The sequence below is a fragment of the Nicotiana tomentosiformis genome, chromosome 1, assembly GCF_000390325.3.
Source record: "Nicotiana tomentosiformis chromosome 1, ASM39032v3, whole genome shotgun sequence".
In the NCBI taxonomy this organism is placed as follows: Eukaryota; Viridiplantae; Streptophyta; class Magnoliopsida; order Solanales; family Solanaceae; genus Nicotiana; species Nicotiana tomentosiformis.
The window spans coordinates 52,986,649-53,005,836 of NC_090812.1; the positions used below are offsets into that span (position 1 = coordinate 52,986,649).

Below are 19,188 nucleotides of genomic sequence, written 5' to 3' on the forward strand. Positions count from 1 at the left end.
TTGCAATAAAGCTTCCCTATCCTCTTTTACTTCATCCTCAATATTCTTGAAGAAATTTTTGTTCAAGACTCTTAGAGTTTTCTTTAATAACTTCAATTTTCTAACCGCCCTTAACATTTTACAGCCATCAATCTCTATATTCCAACCTCTTTCAACCTGCTCCAAGTATTGTGGATGTTGAGTCCATACATTACAGAACTTAAAAGGTTTCCTGCCTCTATGTCTCTCATTCACTGGACAGTGGTCACTTATGCCTTCAGGGAGAAATATTGCTTTACAATCAGGCATTGAATCAAGCCAATCATTATTGATTAGTGCCCAATCTATCTTAGAATATATTCCTTGATCACTATGTTTATCATTCCATGAATATTTGCACCCTTGATTAGGTAGTTCAATCAATCCACATGCTTCTATACACTTATTAAACTCCATTACTTTAGCCCACGAGACAGTATTACCTCTTATTCTATCCTCCATGTTTAAAATAGAATTGAAATCACCTATAACCAACCATGGGCTTTTGCAGCTTGCTACATGTTCTTTTAGATACTCCCACATACCTTTCTTTTCCTCCTTAGTGTTAAATGCATACACAAAGGATACTCCAAATGTAGCATGTATGGGAATATAATACACCTCACAGGACAAAACCCGTGCATTCATACTTAAAGGTGTTACTCTATAGAAGTCAGGTCTCCAGACCACTACAATCCTACCATTGTAATGATAGTTCAGATTTGTGGTATACCTCCACACACTAAACTGCTCAATTAATTTTTGAACCTTATCTTATTTCAAGTTTGTTACTAGCAGACATATTAGACCTGCTCTTACTTTATTGCAGAGGAGCTTCACCTCCCTCTGCTTATTAGGGGCATTTAGGCCCCTAACATTCCATGCTAGGCAATTAACCATTCCCCGAGTGAGGAATGGTCGAGCCTCCCACATTTTCTCCATCTAAGTTATTACCAAGATCACTGATACCAGTCTTGTCCAGTACTTGAAATGAATTCACTTTCACAACTTGTTGTTCCTTGACTTGCTAATTTTTTTCTGTTTTCAAAGGTGTAATCTACCCTCCATTACTACTACTTTCTTTCTGTTGCGTCTTTGGACCATTAGCTCATCTCCCCGCATCTAGATCTATATCACCTATTGGATTTGAAGGCTATTTTTCTGGATTTTTAATACTGTTGCCTGCTCCTTCTCACCTTGTTTCTCCTTCGCATTTTGTACAGGGTTTGAAGGATTCTTCTTCCTACACACCTCTTTAGAATCCCCATACTTGTTGCAAAACTTACACACAGTGAGTTTCCAATCATAAGCGACTTTTTGTTCAACAACATTACCCATTTCATTCCTGAACATCACCACTTCAGGAAGGGCAATATCCATATTTACTTCTACTAGCAATCTAGCAAAACTCAGTCCAATCTTTTGCTCAGTGTTATGGTCGACCATGAGAGGTTTTCCCACTAAACTGCCAATTTTACTCAATCCCTTTGCACTCCAATATTTGAAATTCAATCCTGAAAATTTGACCCAAATTGGCACAGTGTGCATCTCTTCACGAGTGAATTCCATATTCGGACTCCAAGCTTTCACAATGAAAGGCTTGTTGTCGAAATGGTATATGCCACCTTGTACTACTTCATTTTCCCCCAATTCACTGTCAAATCTGACTAGAATTATTCCATTTTTTAGCATAACAATTTTGTTTACTTTATATTTTACCCAAAGCCTTTGGATGAACCCTTTAATCACTGAAAATAGAGGGTAAGCAACCTAGAACATAGCATACAACAACATTGCTCCAGTATTCTACTTCAGATTCAATAGGAGACTCACCTTGTATTTTAGGCGTTTCATACTCTAGTTTAATATACTTTAATATTTATATTAAAGTATAATAATTTATTAAAATTAGGCGATAAAAATGATGAGAGTACATAAAAAAAAAATCACGATTAAATGATGAAAATTTTATATACACACTGACACACATATATATCATGGTTTACGTGTAAATTTTGGGTGAAAAAAAGCGATAAAGAAATGAGAATATTTTGATTCTGTTTTATTGGTTGTCTCTGGACGAGAATATTTTGATTAATTGGAAAACTAAAAGTGAGGAAAGAGAAAAAGATTACGGGAATAAACGTTTCAACTTTCAACCCGCCCGCTAAACCCTACAAAATCAAGTCGTCCATCTATCTCCTCTCTTAAGGTTTTGAGCTTTTCATATACTTCAAATAGAGATGCAATTGACACTTGAATTCGGGTAACTTTTATATTTTCCTTTTATATGTTGTATTCAATCTATATTTCTCCTTTTAATGGTACATCCAAATTCAACTAATTTTCAAATATTTGATTAAAGTTGCTCCAAATCTGGGATGTAATCTTTGAAAGATAAGATTTTTAGTTGAAACCCTCTCCAGGTTAGTCTAGAGCCACGATTGCTAAAAAGGAAAAGTTGAGTATAAGGCTTTAGGATGGGCGGTTTATGGATTTTAGAAGCTTTAAAGATATTTGGGACTAAACAAACTGTTGAAAGATTTAATCTTGTTTGCAGTATATGTTCCAGTTTTCTGTTTCTTGCTAATTCTTGGCACAATCAATCTCTTTCCTATGTATTTAACTTACTACTTTGGTTTTGCCGTGCTACTGAGAAAGTGACACTTAGTGTCTTTGGATTATTTTTGAGGGCTAACAAAATCCCAAGCAAGAGCACTTAGATATTAGTCAGTCACTGCTCCAAAAGTTGATCCAATATGATTCTAATTTCTGATTGAGGTCCTCCGTACGTGACATAGCCATATTAGTATGGATGCATGGACGAAGAGGTTTCTAATAGCTGACCTGACTAGTTTGGAGTTGTAGTCACTTGATTGAGCAAAATAGGAGATACTCATATAGTCTATCTTTGTTCCCGCTGTAATATCATTGAGTGCTTGTTTGTGCTATACTAAAGAGGACTGTGTTTGAGTATCAGCATAATGTTTGCAATATTTCATTAGCTTATAGCTATTAGTTTCAGCTGTTCGTGCATAAAGTGGGATATTTGAGTTTAATATTTAGTCTCACACAGGAATTATCTTTTCATTTTTTATTTTTAGAAGTCAGAAAAAGTTACCTTTTTTATGAAGCTTTAGTTAATTGATGTTGTAAATTTGATGCTATATACAACATTTAGCTGGTCTTTTACTAGATGAATATTGCAAACTAGAGCCCTTAGTCCATGAGTTGCTATCTGCGTGAGAAGAATCACCTATTGTGTCGCCTGAAGATTGTTGTTAGTTTTTTACAGTGTTCCAAAGGTAACTTATTCCTTTGCCCGAGCAAATTGGGATCTTACAATCGAAGTCAGTAAGTATTTCATAAAAATCATGAAGAACATTAGTAATGGCAATTCGACAAATAACTGAGCACATTAATGATGGAAAAGTGAAAATTGGTCCAAATCATGAAACTCTTAAGAGATGGAATTTGCATAGTGTTCAAGCTCTTCTTCCTTTTTTCTCGGGTTGGTTAGCTGCACTGTGTTCATTTTTTTCTGAATAATTTGCACTTTGTTCTAACATGTAACATGTAGAAGAATTTGTTCTAATAAATAACCCTTGGAGGTCTTGACTCTTCAGATTTGAGATGTAGCAAGTTGCTTTTCAGCGTAATGATTTTGTTCAACACCTAGGAATGAATGAGTTTTGACTCCAAAATTTAAAAAGACATCATTGTTAGCTGAGCGGATCATTTACCATCTTCTGCAAATGCTTGTTATACATGACGGGATAGTGCAGTGACTATTGCCTATGATTCTACTTGATAACTTCTATGTATAGTTGTTCAGTGACCTAGCAGTGTTTCAAGAATAACATCTTAACATCTGTGTTGTGCAAATGTGGATAATATTTTGAAACTCATATATCTGGTGATGGTGGGACAGAATTTCATGACCTTATATATCAAGTACTTGATAGTATAGTCAGGAATTGTCTTTTCTTGTCAGCACGACACTCATTGATTAGCCTTTGTACATTCCTTATGTGTTCTTTTCTACTTCCTTTTAAAATGCCTTACCATACAGTATACACATCTGACCTGTATTGACATCTTTCAATTATGCTTTTACTTCCTAAACTCAGGGGAGGATTGGAACTTCTTTGTGATTCTGTGAAGATCCATAACATCAATGTTGACCCTCAAGATGGAGAGAAGCAGGTGCAGTTTCATCTCTAATAATTGTTGTTCGTATGTAGATCAAATTAAGCATGTATTTTCTTTCATCTGTCTAGGGGAGCAGTTGTATGATTCCTTTTTCATTCTTTTCCTTGACCAGTTGACGATGAAAAACTTGCTCACTTGGGTTCGCACCAATTTGATCAAGGAGAGGCCTGAAATGTTTATGAAAGGAGACTCAGTGTAAGTTGGATCAACTTTTTACCCAGCTCAGCAATACTTAAATACATAAGTTCCTTATGCTGTTACAGTGACGACCTCATCCCCTGTTAAAAGTCCTGTTCCCTCCTCCTCCAGTTATGCATACCTTACCTTACTCCATAGCGGAGCATGCTGAGCGAAATGGTGCCACCATCAAATACAGTGCCATACTTGTTGAGACCTCCTTGTCCCTTATCTTGTTTGAACATGTTCATACTTGCACACTTACACAAGCCAAGAAGTAACAGAAGAGAGCTATTTATAACTTGTATTTGTTGCAGGAGGCCTGGAGTTCTAGTCCTTGTAAATGACACTGATTGGGAACTAAGTGGCCAGCTTGAAACAGTGCTGGAAGAGAAGGATAACGTTGTTTTCATCTCAACATTGCATGGCGGTTGATGTTGATATTATACATCAGGAGCTTCTAAAAATTCAGACTCTAATACAACTTTGGTCATTAATCATGTCATGTACTAGTCAACAATGAAGTGTATTGAATGTTTGAATGCTAATATAAGCGCATTTTGATTACTGATTCCTTTCTGTCCTGGCACCTTGGCAGAAGGAAAATGATACAAATGCTTTACCTTGAATTATTACGAAGAAATTTTTAGTTGAGCAAACAAAGATTTACTAGTCTTACTCGAGAAATACCAATAGGAATGGTATAACAAAAAAGCATAAATTTTTTACTAGTGTCGCTCAGCACCAATAAGAACATATCCTCAGAAACATGGGAGATTAACTTATATTCAAGTGAATATACCCTAGAGCTTATATTAGCAAAACTAAGAAATATCTATTCGGAATGAGGCGGTTATAAATTCAGAGGTGGCATCCACTGCTCTCATCAGGGCTATGTCTATATAGTTGTGCGATTCCAAAAAGTATATATTTATACCAAATTTGCATTCAATGCCACAAAATAGTTTTATTGTGGAGAAGATGATTGTAAAACGAAATACTAAATTACCTTCCCACAAGGAGAAAAGAATAGGAAATTTTACCTCCTATAGCAAAGCTATACACCCTATTTATTATAAACCAAAAATATTTTAAAATATTATTTTTTATAGTTACCTTTTATATTTTATAGCAAAATAATACTTATGGTATATACTACCATTGAGCCATGAAATACGCTATTTATGTTTTTTTTTCTCTCTTTCTTTCAATTAACACACGATTCTCTCTCAGAATTTTCTTCTTTCACTCTCTCTTTCTTCTCCCTCTCTTTGAGCAAAATATGCCGAATCATAGATACATGAAAGAGAAACAAATCATGAAAGAAAGCCTCTAAATTTCAAAATCAGAAACATGAAAGTAAACCTATAATAAAAAAAAGGAAGTGGAGATACCTTGGGCGACTGAGAAATTGAAGAGAAAGAGTGATTCTTAGCGCGGTAAGTAAGAGAGAAAAAAGGAAGAAGCGGTCGAATTGGAAGCGTTGTAAATTGTAATGGAAGAGGTAGTGAAGCGATACAAGGAGTCTTGGTCGGAAAACACCATCTCGACGAACTTTCTTCTCTTCTTTGCTATTTAGTCACATACAATGATACAAATACATTGTATTATGTACAAAATCACTCAAACACATTGTATTTTTGTATAAATATATTTTTTTGCCTGTGTTTATGTATTTTGAAGGTCTGTAATTTTTTAATACAGCCGAATATACATGTATTTATTCATGCATACTGTACATACAATATGCATGAATACAGGATATAAACATTGAAACACTGAATACAAACATTAAAATATAACAAAATATAAACAGTGAATACATTTAATTTTAAAAACAGTAAAATACACTGAATACAAATAGAAATACAGTGAATACAACCAATGAAATATACTGAATACAACAGTAATAACATATATTAGAAATAACTAAAATATTGTTAATACAAATACATTTGAATACACTGTATATATAAAATAGCGAATACGGTAAATACAAACATTGAATCTAATAAATGCAGCAGTAAAAATAATAATATTGAAATACACTAAATACAAAAGTTATATACAACTGAAAAATCATTCTAATTAATTGGGTTGATAATGAGGCATGTTAGAATTGATTTTGTCGAGTTATATTAGGAGTGTATCACGCTAATTGATATTATTTTCGTTATTAGACAGCTGATGATACCTATTTTTAAGGTGATTATTGTTACTTATTCATGAATACATGGCGTGAATACATGCGCGTACAACTAGACTGCCCTGATTTTAGGCGCTTTTTACTGCTGTATTCATGAATACAGCAGCACGAATACATGTGCGTATAACTGGTATACCCTGATTTTAGACGCTTTTTGCTGTTGTATTCATGAATACATGACGCGAATACATGTGAATACATGCGCGTACAGCTGGACTGCCCTGAATTTTTAGGCGCTTTTTGCTGCTGTATTCATGAATACAACAACGTGAATACAACGAATACACTACTGTAACAATTGAATAGTAGCTATAAAAAGTAATTACGTATATGGTAGCTATAGAAAGTTAATAGCCACTAAACAATAGTGGTTTCTGAAAATTACTCAAAGCCCCAAAATGGTGAATATGAAGCTTAAATTTTATATTATTCTAGAGAAGAAGAGGAAAATGTGGGAAAAAAGATCTAAAAAAATACCAGAATGTTGAGAGTGTGGTATTTGAACCCACACCCTTTCGGAATCTGGCGCCTTAGATCAGCTCCGCCATCTCAACATCGATGCCTGAGAGGTAGTTAGAAACTTAGTATAAGCTATGTTATAAACCGCAAGAACGTTAACTCTCAGTTTATGTAGATGAAATTAAGTTGGCGTTTGGACATAAGGATTGTAAAATTCCAAAATAGGGGGAAAAAAATTTCAATTGAAAATGGTATTTGAAATTTAAAGTTGTGTTTGGACATAATATAATTTTGGGTTGTTTTTGAAGTTTTGTGAGTGATTTGAGTGAAAATTTTGAAAAACAGTTTTTTGGAGTTTTTCAAATTTTCGAAAATTTCCAAAATGCATCCTCAAGTGAAAATTGAAAATTTTATGAACAAACATTATTTCGAAAAAAAGAGAATTTTTTGGAAAAAGGGAAAAATTTCTTATGTCCAAACGGGCTCTAACAGTTTTCTTGTTGCACGGTTATAAGATTAAACATTTGTCTTACCTTTTAAGGATTTAGTAATTGATCGAAGACAATTACACCTAATTCTCAAAAAAAGAACAAATCAAAATAAGGTAACACAAACCTTCTCACCACAGTTCACGATTGGAATAAAAATTTGCTCATCATCTCCAAGAAACTTCCACTGCCTTTTAGGTTCACTACATAAATACTGGCGTTATCATATGGTTTACATTTAATGAGACCATTGGCCCCCTTTCCTCTACAAGTACATTGTAAGCCTAAATAACCCGACTTATTGACTTATCAAAGGTACAAATGAACCTCCCAAACAATAAATGAAACAATCGTACATGAAAATCCTCTTGAAAAATACACAAGTATTCATTCAATGATACTTCCCTTAATAAAAATACAAAAGCGAAGAAGCCGAAACAACACGCTCCATCGCCCAGGTTGTCTGAGATTGGTTATACCTTCTGTTTGCCTTTTCTAACTTGCTCTAATTCTGTTTCAGCATCTTTCAACTGTTCTTTCAATGAAGCTACTCTGTTCTCCAGCTCTTCCACCGAGCCTCGAGCAAGAGAAGGCTTGTATGGTGTTATAAAATGATGTGAAAATCCTTTTAGGGCTTCAACCCCACAAACCTATCAAAAAACAACTTACCAGTGAGCAGACTGGTACAAACTACAAAAGGTTCTCACATTGGTGGTATGCTGCAGTATTTTTCATGTTATGGCTACTAGAGAAGATTCATGATCAATAATTTTTTCTTCTTTCAGTACAACGAGAATATAAATCAGTAAAAAAAGGAAGAAGCAGATATCTATGTGCAAGAGCATCTTCATACCTCTTGTGGCAGCAAAGGTAACTTTGTAATGTTAAAGTCATCATATAACATGTAGAACTGATCCAAGTACTTCTGTTGCATCCGCATTCTAGCCTTCAGCAACTTGGATTCAACAACTGAAAAGGATTACAACTCCTACAAATTAGTTTATCACATCAAGCAGAAGAAATTAGAACTCCTTCTGACCTATTTTATGAGATCGATTGGGAACTTAAAATATTAGTTTACTACATACAGTACAACAACAGTAGTGGAAGAACATATTAACATATTAATTGAGTAGTTTTAAAAGTTTGAATTCGATTAGGTACATCAGTTTGAGTTCTTGGAACATGTAAGTTGTATGAATAAAATTACTGATAAAAGGGTGTCGTAGTTTTGGAACTATAGCAGGGGTCAAGGCACAGGGAATATTAATGCAATGAAATGTTCAAGCCAAAAGAAAATTAACGAAAAAAAGGAAAGAAGAATCTGGACTAGTTAAAGATGGGAACTGTACCTTCTTCGTCGAAAATCACTTGGTTAATTATAATGTTGTGTGTATCAATCTCAAATTTAGCAAGTTCCTGAACTAGTCTTTCAGTCTCATATAGAGAGAGGAATTCCGGAATGCAAACACAAACAAATGTTGTCAAGTCCTATTAAAAAAGAAAAAAGAAAAATGGTGTTAATGTATCAGTTGAACTTGATTACATAGTGGAAGTTTAAGTGAACAAAGAACAAAAGAATATTTAGCATTCAGCATCTGGTGAGACACATCTGTAACCTTTTTTTCTCTTTCCTTTTTTGAAGGGGAAGGTGATATATGCTCCAGCAATCATATACACGCACAAAAGCTACAGAATTTGAATCAACAGGAAACAACAGCAGATTCCTCCACAATCAAAATAAAAGAAGCAGTACACATGTATTGAATATATCTATATGCATTGCTCCCGACTTCAAAATAACTCATTGTTTCAAACTTAAAAAACACAGGAACCAGTTAAGTGTCAAAGTTCAGACCTTAATAATGAAGAACTACACAAATAACTAGAGAAGTGAGAACTATGTACAACTGAAACAGTACGATAAATAGTTATCTAACCAACAATATAAGGCTGCATGAACTCTTTACCGTGCAACCAATTTTAATGATGGTTCAAAGAAGCAACAGATATTCGAAACAGTAACATCCAGCAGATATAAGAAATGCACAACTTAGAAAATTTAATGAGTCCGTTACTTCAGTCTTGGTTTTAGCAAATTTCTTTCTCACCCATGGTACTCTGTTTCTAGTCCAAGCAAACTTATCCCCACCCCCAAAAGACACTATAAAACCACCCCTAAAATAGAGTGAAACACGGAGTAATACCAACAGAAAAGGTTCAAATCCAATTATACAGCTTGTATTTGTCTCTGGTCAAAGAGCAAAGGAGCTGTATCTTCCGCTATAACACGAGATTCTAGTAGACGAGATCCTGCAAAAGGATATTCTGCCACCACTTTCCCTGAATTTGTTGATTGCTAACTTAAACTTCACCTGTTTTCTTAGGTCCAAAGGCAAATGAATCTGACATTAAAACTAATTTGTGCCACTAGTCTTGGACCTAGCAACAATTACACCCTCCCTCCCAATTTGTTTGGTAGCATTTGACTGGACACATATTTAAAGAAAGAAATGAAGACTTTCGACACATAAGCTAAATACACATCCAGTACCAAAAGTACCTTTCCAGTATGTCCATATATCATGTCAATTCCTACAAAAGCATAGCATTGAAAGCAAAATGGTAACATAAAGATCATGAAGTTTCTAAATAGAGGAAGGTGCCAATTTTTTTGGGAGCCAAAGAAAGGGAAGAGGGCCAATGAATTGGGACAGAGGGAGCACATGAAAATGTCTTCATAAGAATGGTAATTTATTGCTCCCGGGGATTTGATCCAATGGTAAGGATTCACAACAAGGGGATGTGTGGATTGGAGCGCACGTTACAATTTTGAATCCTACCATTGAAATGAAACCTCGAATTTATGCGGGAGCCGATTAGAGGGACGGGTCCATACTCCCTATGTTTCGAACTTGTGGGCAAATAGGGTTGGGCTAGCTACCTCACAACAGTTTTCTCAGTTATCAACCCAAAAGAAAAGGAAAGAAAAAAAGGAATGATGATCTTGAGGTAAGAATCTTACCGGATCCTTAAACTGTTTGTTCACTTCTTCAATAATTTCTTTCATGCCTTCAAGCTTGCCAAGGATGGCAGCCTCCCCAAATTCTTCATCAACACCCAATAGGCGAGTCATCTGCAATAGACAAACTTTAGTAAATTTCTCTGTTTTCCTTTCTTGCAAACAGCATCAACCTTGAACTTCAAATTAGCAGCTTAGCAGGGGACTTTTTTTTGGGGGGGGGGGGGGGGGGGGGGGAAGAATATGGAAAATGGACCTTTGGGGTGTGTCTGGGGTTAGGTGGGTGATTTTCTTTCGAGGGGTGATTACCTGACTCAGCACACCTCCGAATCTACTCTTCAAACTCATCACTTTGGCAAGCCCTTTCTCTAGAGTCGATGGGAATTGTAATAGCCTAAGAGTATGCCCTGTTGGGGCTGTATCAAACACTATTACCGAGTAGTCCATGGTTTGCACCAATCTGGAAAGAAACAAATGGAAAAAAGTTATAGCCCGATTTGATTAACAAGCCAGCAGTGTTAACCGACTGACAAACAAATATATCGGCCTCTAGACAAATGTAAGAAAGTAGTCACATTTAAGCACTACGGATGTACCATAAGAAAATGAACTTCGAACCAAAAATATTAGAAGGATCTCAACAAATTAATGAATCAGATGTTCAGGAAAAAGAATAGTCATGATGATCACTTTCAGTTGAAATAACATCCCTTATCCAATTTCGTTTATATCTAGTGATGTGTCAATTAGAGGGGTCGTTAATTAGTGCAATTTGGTACCTCCTTAAGCTGACGCTTATGCATCGTCTAGTGGAACCACTCTTTTCCTTCTTTCAAATTCAAGACGGGCTCTTACATATGTGATGGAGGGCACAAGTTATGGATCCAGATCCACAGACACCCTATCGGGTTGCCTTCCCGGTCTCCCCCAGGGTTACCCCTAAATTATGAAGTGCATTGAGATAGCTGTCCCCAATCCCTCTTCTAGTGGGGTCTAGTACGGTGAAGTTAGGGGCTCTTTTAATATAGGATAGGGTCTCTTGGATTAAATGGATCAGGCCAACTAGGTCTATATACTTTTTTGATAAGCGACTAGGCCTAAATACTAAAAGACAGTTTTTTTTATTTCATCCAGAGTAGGAAGCTTTTTCTAGGATCTCCTAAACTAGACCAGTATTGAGTCCTCTATATACCACATAACAAAGCAGATCTTGATCCATGGATGTATAAACAACTATTGAAGGTTGGTTTAATATCTTATTCTCCTGATAAGCAAGTGAAGGGTAATTTGATCCGAGGAGCTCCAACCATAGACCAAGTATGACGTAACCATGAACAACAAAATACGTTCTTTGTGTATTCGTGCACAGAATCTTCCAAAACCTAGACTTTTTGTTTATGGGAGATATATTATATTAAAACTATATAAAGTGCCGGAAGAGCTACAAGTGATCCCTATTGTGGCAACTAAATTACTGCTCAATGTACATTCAAGGCCATCGACTAGATAAGATACTGTAAATTGGTTCAATCTTTTCATCCAGTGTTTAGGGGATACGATATATCCAAAGAGCCTTTCATACAGTGCAGTAGACTAATTTTACATCATTATCCTCAGCATTCCATGCTACCATAAATGCGTAGAATCAAATGAGGCTTAGTGCAAGAATAAATCTTTATCACTTTCAAATAAATTGGGGGTTCATAAAACATTTATCCTCAAGAAAGTTAACAATCATGGTATTTATTACAAAGGAATACCAATTACTTTAGCATCTCCGCAAAGCTCATAGCTTCATCAATCCCTGGAATTGCATTTGTCAAGTCAGACAAAAAGTCATCCATCCCATCTGAACTGACTGAGTCTTCTTTCTCCACAGTTGGATCAATTTCCTAAAGAGCACAACTTTAATCAAAAAATCATGACAGCAACAGCATATCAGGTAAAAACAGAAATTGACCATACATTCAAACTGTCATAAAGTTGTCACAAATTATTCAATAAAGGCCACTCTTTGAATTCAATACACACCAATATAAACACGAGACTTAAACTTGGTAACGCTGAGTACTACTTAATACAAAAGGGCCGAAAATCATATCCAAAAAGCCACTCCTCCACACCCACTAAATTACCCCCCCCCCCCCCAAACCCCCCACCCACACACACACACACAAAAACAAAAAAAATAGTTCGGAGTATTAAAGTTCTAACCTTTGTTTTTGTCTCAGTTCATAATGAATTCCTTAAATTTCTCAATTCATACATGAAGGAAAGACACAGTTTTTGTTATTAAGCATAAGTATAACAAAAGTGTAGTACCTGTTTCATTCCCTAAACAATAAGGGTGTCATTTTTTTCTGTAACAACTATTAACCCACAATACCAAGAGCACCAAACTCACAAGTGATACAATTAATTAATTCCAAGAAGAAGCAAACAAGATCCAAATAAAAATTTGAGCTTTAAAGGAAAAGGGGTGTCAAAAAAGAAAATACCATGGCATACAAATTGGAGAAGCCATTGACAAGGGTAGGAGACTTGGTAAAGCGTTGTTGGAAGGCATCACTGAGATTGTGAGCAGGGTCAGTAGATATAAGGAGAACTGAGGATCTGACCTGAGAAAGAAGGATACCAAGAATTGAACTACATGTAGTTTTGCCAACCCCACCTTTACCCCCTACAAATACCCACTTCAGTGTATCTTGCTCTAGCACGTTTTGCACTGTGGCTTCTGGTAAATCTTGATTATTATTATTATTGGAATCCATAAATATAGGCAGACTTGGATTTTGGTATTTTTGTTTTCCTCTACCTAGTTATTGTGGAGACTTGTACAAAACCCAGAAGACTAGGGAGAGAAAATTTATGCTTGATTGTTTGTTTGAGACAGAGGTAAGGGATCTGGCCGCCTCGTCCCCCACAGTCTTTGAGGCATAAATTAAGTAACATAATTTTAGAGGTTAATGTAAAGATTTTCACAATTAAATGTAATTTATGTAGGCTGTAACATTTTTAATAAAAATAATTTATGTTATTAATTCTCGTGAAAATATTCAATGTAATCGAAAGGAGAAAAAAAGATTTGTCCTTCTATAACAATTTTGCTATAACAATTATTTACCCTATAGGTGAAGATTAGCCAATTACAATAAGTTATTTTTATATATATATATTATTACAATAATCATGATTTTTTTATAAATACTTATAGTTGACTTTTTAGTCCCCGTTTGGCTATAGATTTTGTCAAATTTTTTCTAATTTTTATTGGGCAAATACGTGTTTGTTTATAGATTTTTATCCATATTTTGGCTAATTTTCAAATCCCAAAACCAGCTCTTGTTTGGCTCAAAATATTACCGTTTGGTTTGTAAATTTTTTTAAAAATTACCCTAAACTTTTGTATTTTATAAAAAAGCTCAATTTCTGTTATTATGACCCAACTAATCCATATCTACCCACTTTTTCCTCATTAAACTCACACAGCTTTGCCTATCTCTATAAATAGAAGAAAAGTTTCGCCAAAGTTATCGTGCCAATATGCGGCAATCCACCGCAAAGATAAAATTTGAAGGTAATTTACTAAAATCTGCTAATGTTTGTATAAATTTGAAGATAATTTGATTTGAATGTTAAAAGATTCAATTAAAAGTGTCTATCACAATTTTGATTTGAATGCGGCTGATTATGAATTTGATTTAAACAAATTTCCGGATGAAGGAGATGAGGCATTCGAGGACGAAGAATTACAAGGAGCGTTCCGGACCATGTTAAAATTTTTATTAATGAGTCTCTTTTAGTTGGATATTCAATGTATCTCTTTTAATTTTTCTTTAACATTTACTACGATGAGGAACGAATATGAATATGATGAATATATATATATATATAAAGGAGAGACAAAGAATGCTTATGTGGCACATCTAGTCGAACGTTTCATTGAAACGGCACCCACTTCCGTTTGCTTTGCCTAAGAAAGCCAAAAAAAAAAAAAAATTGACTTCCTCTTCTTCCCATTAAAAATATTACTATTAATTATGCCTCTTTCATTGTCTTCTTTCTCGCACACAAATTCATATACGATCAAAATTTCCAGAAACAATACCTTAGATTACAGATGCAATACATAGCATTAGTGGAAGAAAGATGGAACAAGCAGACCAGAACAAGAGTTAGTAAAGGCTGTTTGTTGAATTAATTATAATGCAGTCCTTTCTTTTGAAGATACAATTGAAGACAGGATTTGCAGAAGAAAATGAGAAATTAGAGGTTTGCACGGGCCCCACACTTTTGCATTATAGTGTAGTTCATTTCGACAAATACTGTTTGTCAGCATACAAATATAAATACTACAACTGAAGGACATGTATGTTGTACCATGATAGCAACATAATACATATAACATATTGTATCTGATTCTGTTGTTCCAAAATGCAGCTTACCGCTAATGCTTTCACAAGTCTTGGTCCATGATGAAGACAAGAAAGCAAAGACTTACTGTTTAAGTAAACCTAAAGAAATAGACTGTCTAGGAAGAAGGATCACCAAATATAGTACAGTTAGAGACTCATATCAATCAGTACCAATACAACCATAGTTCAGCACATAAATCCAACTGGAATTCTCTGCACATCAATGTGTACCACGATGTTAAAAGCTATATTGTGGTAATAAACATAAACAACAACAATATGTTCCAGCAGAATACCCAAAAGTGTGAAAACCACCAAATACATAAATACTTACTAAGTTTTAGATTGGAACAAGCAATAAGTCCCTCAAAAAGATGACGGAGTGATTAATGTACAGGAGCTAGCAACAAAACTCAATATGAGCTCATCTACTCCAACCATGATAAGCAAGATCATCAGCAGTTTTGCTGGTCCACCGTAACAAATTGCAGATTGAATTAGTTTGCGTCAAATAAATAGCAGCAGACCGATTTGGTGAGAAACACAACGATACAAAAAAGAGAACAACAACAACGACAACCCAGTAAAATCCCACTAATGGGGTCTGGGGAGGGTAGTGCGTACGCAGACCTTACCCCTACCCCGAAAGAGTAGATAGGTTGTTTCCGAAAGACCATCGGCTCAAAAAAACAAAAAGACAAAAGGACAAAAAGGAGACAATATTAGTATCACAACAGCAATCATAGGAAAAATAGGAACATCATGAAATACAGAAGAAAGATGCAAAGCAAAGAGAGACAATATTAGTATCGCCACAACAATCATAAGAAAAATAAGAATACCATGAAATCTAGAAGAAAGATGCAAAGCAAAAGCGATAGCTAGTAAATAGAACATGCACTGAAAAACGAAATAGTAAGACACAACATTGCCACTAGCTATCTTAGACAAAAACTCTACATGGCTAGTCCCACAATGGTACGAAGTAAGTCACGACTTAACTAGCTCCTAACTTATAACCCTAATACTCGACCTCCACATCTTCCTATCAAGTGTCATGTCCTCGAAAATCTGGAGTCTCGCCATATCCTGCCTAATCACCTCTCCCCAATACTTCTTAGGCGGCTCTACCTCTTTTCGTGTCCTCCACAACCAGCCGCTCACACCTCCGTACCGGATCATCTGGGCTTCTCCTCTGAATATGTCTGAACCATCTAAGCCTCGCTTCCCGCATCTTGTCATCAATGGGAGCCATGTGCACCTTCTCCCGAATATCATCATTTCTAATCTTATCTATCCTAGTGTGCCCGCACATCCACCGCAACATCCTCATTTTTGCTACTTTCATCTTCTGGATATGCGAGTTCTTCACGGGCCAACACTCAGCCCCATACATCATGGTCGGTCTAACCACCGCTTTATAGAACTTACCTTTGAGTATCGGTGGAACTCTCTTGTCACACAGGACTCCAGATGCTAACATCCACTTCATCCATCCTACCCCAATACTGTGTGTGACATCCTCGTCGATCTCCCCTCCCCCCTGGATAACCGAACCAAGGTACTTGAAGCTGCCTCTACTCGGGATGACCTGCGAATCAAGCCTCACATCCACGGTCACTTTCCCTGGCTCAGCGCTGAACTTACACTCCAGGTATTCCGTCTTCGTCCTGCTCAGCTTGAAACCCTTAGACTCAAGAGCATGTCTCCAAACCTCCAGCCTTTCGTTAACACCGGCTCGCGACTCATCAATTAGAACTATATCATCGGCGAATAGCATGCACCATGGCACATCCCCTTGAATATGGTATGTTAACGCGTCCATCACCAGGGCGAATAAGAACGGACTGAGCGCAGAACCTTGGTGTAACCCTATTACAATCGAAAAATGCTCGGAGTCGCCTCATACTGTCCTAACCCGAGTCTTAGCCCCATCATACATGTCCTTAATCACCATAATGTAGGGAACCGACATACCTTTTGCCTCCAGGCATCTCCAAAGAACTTCTCTAGGAACCTTGTCATACACTTTCTCTAGGTCAATAAACACAATGTGTAGATCTTTCTTCCTCTCTCTGTACAGTTTCACCAACCTTCTAACAAGGTGTATAGCTTCTGTAGTCGAACGACCCGACATGAACCTCGAACTATTTGTCAGATACAGATACTGTCATCCTTACCCTCACTTCAACCATCCTCTCCCACACTTTCATGGTATGACTCAGTAATTTGATACCCCTATAATTGTTACAACTCTGAATATCACCTTTGTCCTTATATAATGGAACCACCGTACTCCACCTCCACTCATCCGGCATCCTCTTCGCCTTAAAATTAATATTAAACAACCTAGTCAACCACTGCAAACCTGCTCTCCCCACACACTTCCAAAATTCCACCGGAATCTCGTCTGGCCCGGTCACTCTGCCCCTACTTATCTTACGCATAGCTCCCACGACCTCCTCAACCTCGATACGCCTGTAGTACCCAAAGTCACGTTGACTCTCAGAATGCTCCAATTCGCCTAGCACAATATCCCGATCCCCTTCTTCATTCAGAAGTTTATGAAAGTAAGTTTGCCATCTCCTCTTAGTCTGGGCATCTTTCATCAATACTCTACCATCTTCGTTCTTGATGCATCTCAGTTGGTCTAAATCCCGAGCCTTCCTCTCTCTCAACTTGGCCAGCCGGAATAATTTCTTCTCCCCACCCTTTTCCCCAATTCCTCGTACATACGACTATAAGCCACAGTCTTAGCCTCCGTGACCGCCAGCTTAGCCTCCTTCCTAGCTACCTTATACCTCTCCATGCACGCTCGCCTCTCCTCCTCACCTATGCTCCCCACTAACTTCAGGTACGCCGCCTTCTTTGCTTTCACTTTACTTTGGACCACTTCATTCCACCACCAATCTCCTTTGTGCCCACCAGAAACCCCGGTCGAGATCCCTAACACCTCTCTCGCAGCCTCCCTAATACAGTTTGTTGTCGCTGACCACATATTGCTTGCGTCACCACTGCTCCTCCAAGCTCCCATAGCTGACAACCGCCCCTCCAACGTTTGGGCTTTATCCTTAGTTAAGGCTCCCCACCTGATTCTCGGTCTTCCTCGAGTAGACCTTTTCCTCCTCTTTAACATAATATCAATGTCCATCACCAAGAGCCTATGCTGCGTCGCGAGTATCTCACCCGTAATCACTTTGCAATTCTTGCACAACCCTCTGTCACACCTCATGAGGAGGAGATAGTCAATCTGAGTCTTCGCCACCGCATTTTGAAAAGTAACCAAATGCCCCTCCCTCTTCCGAAAGCTAGAGTTCGCAATCACCAACCCAAAAGCTTTAGCGAAGTCCAACAACGATGTACCTCCTCCGTTCCTCTCCCCAAAACCGAAGCCTCCGTGCACCTCACCATAACCACCTGCGGTCGACCCAATATGCCCATTGAAATTCCCTCATATGAATAACTTCTCAACAGGCGGAACCTGGCGCACAATCTCATCTAACCCTTCCCAGAAGAGCCGTTTAACCTTCTCATCTAGGCCCACATGCGGCGCATAGGCGTTAACGACGTTTAGGGTGCACTCTCCAACCACCAACTTAATAATCATCAATCTATCATTCACTCGTCTAACTTCAACCACAGACTCTGTAAGTTCCCTATCCACCAAGATGCCCACTCCATTCTTACTTTTCTAGACTCCTGAGTACCAAAGTTTATACCCGTCTGCATCCCTCACCCTCGACCCTACCCACCTTGTCTCCTGGACACACGCTATATTGACCCTCCTCTTTTGGAGGATCTTCGCCAACTCTATAGATTTACCCGTCAATGTACCTATGTTCCATGACCCAATTCTCAACCCACACACACCCTTGTTCCCTTTACCTCCCTTGCCTCCCGCCCCACCCCCTAAACCCTGCCCTACCTCCCGCCCCACCCCCGTTCCCCCCGAGGACATGACCTCACTTGACCATCCCAGACCACAGCCACTATATCTACGGCAGAGCAAGGGGAATCATTATCGCACACAAGAGAACAAAAAACTAAAAAAGGTGTATCAGTAAGGACTTCCACGATGTTAAAAACTGTACGTCACACTTACTAAAAAAGAAAGGGCAAAGCAGCAGGTTTAATGAACCTAATAGACTGTATGAACAGTAAAGTATCCAAGGTAGAATAGAACTTTAGTAA

General features: G+C 37.3%; 4 protein-coding genes across 4 annotated transcripts; 1 reads left to right on the plus strand and 3 right to left on the minus strand.

The window, feature by feature from the left end:
• Window positions 1-792: 792 nt before the first annotated feature.
• Window positions 793-1,872, minus strand: LOC104091210 (uncharacterized). Its single transcript, XM_009596491.2, has 3 exons — window positions 1,852-1,872; window positions 1,195-1,788; window positions 793-960 (listed from the first exon to the last, which is right to left on the minus strand). Exons 1-3 carry the CDS (start codon window positions 1,870-1,872, stop codon window positions 793-795), a joined length of 783 nt encoding a protein of 260 aa, XP_009594786.2.
• A 175-nt stretch (window positions 1,873-2,047) lies between these two features.
• Window positions 2,048-4,978, plus strand: LOC104091207 (ubiquitin-related modifier 1 homolog 1-like). The gene is made up of 4 exons (XM_009596486.4): window positions 2,048-2,284; window positions 4,149-4,224; window positions 4,343-4,425; window positions 4,725-4,978. Exons 1-4 carry the CDS (start codon window positions 2,262-2,264, stop codon window positions 4,840-4,842), a joined length of 300 nt encoding a protein of 99 aa, XP_009594781.1. The 5' UTR covers window positions 2,048-2,261; the 3' UTR covers window positions 4,843-4,978.
• A 2,729-nt stretch (window positions 4,979-7,707) lies between these two features.
• On the minus strand, window positions 7,708-13,520 carry LOC104091206 (ATPase GET3A-like). Its single transcript, XM_009596485.4, has 7 exons — window positions 13,081-13,520; window positions 12,350-12,474; window positions 10,892-11,042; window positions 10,586-10,696; window positions 8,913-9,051; window positions 8,414-8,529; window positions 7,708-8,210 (listed from the first exon to the last, which is right to left on the minus strand). The coding sequence occupies exons 1-7, from the start codon at window positions 13,351-13,353 to the stop codon at window positions 8,034-8,036; spliced, it is 1,092 nt and encodes a 363-aa protein (XP_009594780.1). The 5' UTR covers window positions 13,354-13,520; the 3' UTR covers window positions 7,708-8,033.
• Window positions 13,521-17,671: 4,151 nt separating this feature from the next.
• On the minus strand, window positions 17,672-18,031 carry LOC138906500 (uncharacterized). The gene has a single exon (XM_070195435.1). It carries the CDS (start codon window positions 18,029-18,031, stop codon window positions 17,672-17,674), a length of 360 nt encoding a protein of 119 aa, XP_070051536.1.
• Window positions 18,032-19,188: the final 1,157 nt, after the last annotated feature.

Bases quoted from the DNA above. Each gene is read 5' to 3' on its own strand.
- LOC104091210 (XM_009596491.2), bottom strand. From the start codon at position 1,872: ATGAAACGCCTAAAATACAAG. The intron at 1,789-1,851 runs GTGAGTCTCCTA...GCTATGTTCTAG, and splicing joins TGAAACGCCTAAAATACAAG to GTTGCTTACCCTCTATTTTC. The intron at 961-1,194 runs GTATTAAAAATC...GTAATAACTTAG, and splicing joins GTGAGAAGGAGCAGGCAACA to ATGGAGAAAATGTGGGAGGC.
- LOC104091207 (XM_009596486.4), top strand. From the start codon at position 2,262: ATGCAATTGACACTTGAATTCGG. The intron at 2,285-4,148 runs GTAACTTTTATA...TCCTAAACTCAG, and splicing joins CAATTGACACTTGAATTCGG to GGGAGGATTGGAACTTCTTT. The intron at 4,225-4,342 runs GTGCAGTTTCAT...TTCCTTGACCAG, and splicing joins CTCAAGATGGAGAGAAGCAG to TTGACGATGAAAAACTTGCT.
- LOC104091206 (XM_009596485.4), bottom strand. From the start codon at position 13,353: ATGGATTCCAATAATAATAATAATCAAGATTTACCAGAAGCCACAGTG. The intron at 11,043-12,349 runs GTAATTGGTATT...GTTTCTTTCCAG, and splicing joins AGCTTTGCGGAGATGCTAAA to ATTGGTGCAAACCATGGACT. The intron at 8,530-8,912 runs GTACAGTTCCCA...AATCCTTTTCAG, and splicing joins AGTGATTTTCGACGAAGAAG to TTGTTGAATCCAAGTTGCTG.
- LOC138906500 (XM_070195435.1), bottom strand. From the start codon at position 18,031: ATGGGAGCTTGGAGGAGCAGTGGTGACGCAAGCAATATGTGGTCAGCG.